At 43.7% G+C, this 894-nt stretch overlaps 1 gene segment (V, D, J or C); it reads left to right on the top strand.

Annotated features, from left to right (window-relative positions):
- Positions 1 to 347: 347 nt before the first annotated feature.
- Positions 348 to 832, top strand: LOC115795270 (T cell receptor alpha variable 3-like; the record flags this gene model as incomplete). The annotated part of the segment is given in 2 exon segments: positions 348 to 405; positions 516 to 832. Coding segments are annotated over 2 exon segments (372 nt in total), but the record flags the coding sequence as incomplete, so codon positions are not given.
- Positions 833 to 894: the final 62 nt, after the last annotated feature.

Raw genomic sequence — 894 nt, 5'->3', positions numbered from 1 at the left:
GACACCTGGATGAAGTGCCTCATAGGAACAACACTCTTATCTGATGACCAGGAGACAGGAAGTACAGCAACAACAGCAGCTCTGTCAGACTTACTGAATATCTGCAAGATATCTGAGTGAGTCCTATTCACAGGCTAAGTGAGAGCATTCTGCCATTAACTCACCCATAAAAATATGTTGTGTGGGTGGAGCCTTTTTGGTGGTCCGTGCAGTCCATGTACCAAAGCTGGGTTCGATTCTGCATCTGGACCTTCGCTGCTGTAGGAGGAGCAACAGTTCCAGCAGAAAAGGACTCCCACTGTCAGATCCATTCAATATCTAAAGCATACAGAACAGATAGTGTGTGGAAGATGCTGTCACTGCATTACTGGCTCATGTTTCCTTTGTTTCTGATCACACTAACAGGTAGGTTAAAACATGAGCACTAAATGTATTTTATTTATGTCGTAAAACTCAAAGGAACAGTTCGTTTTAACAATAATATCGTCTTTAAAAACATTCCTTTCTTCCTTTAGGTGTCAGCTGTGAAGAACTCACTCCACTCACGGAGGAATTTTACAGTTTGGAAGGCAACACTGTTACTCTGTCCTACAAATACTCCAGAGCTGCTCGTTATGATGATCATTTCTTCTGGTATCAGCAATATCCAGGAAAACCACCAGAGTACCTCTTCTACATCTCAGGGCTCAATAATTCAAGACCAGGGGAGACTCTAGAATCAGCCATGAGGTTCTCCACAAAACTGCTTGGAGAAAATCGTCTGGATCTTCAGATCTCCTCTGCTGCAGTGACAGACTCTGCTGTGTACTACTGTGCTGTGAGGCCCACAGTGACAGGAAACAGCAAAACTCTGTACAAAAACACCAGATGACACTGACAAGCTGCTGGAAGCAT

The sequence above is a fragment of the Archocentrus centrarchus genome, chromosome 17, assembly GCF_007364275.1.
Source record: "Archocentrus centrarchus isolate MPI-CPG fArcCen1 chromosome 17, fArcCen1, whole genome shotgun sequence".
Lineage (NCBI taxonomy): Eukaryota > Metazoa > Chordata > Actinopteri > Cichliformes > Cichlidae > Archocentrus > Archocentrus centrarchus.
The sequence above is the reverse complement of the archived record's forward strand: the minus strand, read 5'-3'. Positions and strand labels throughout refer to the sequence as shown.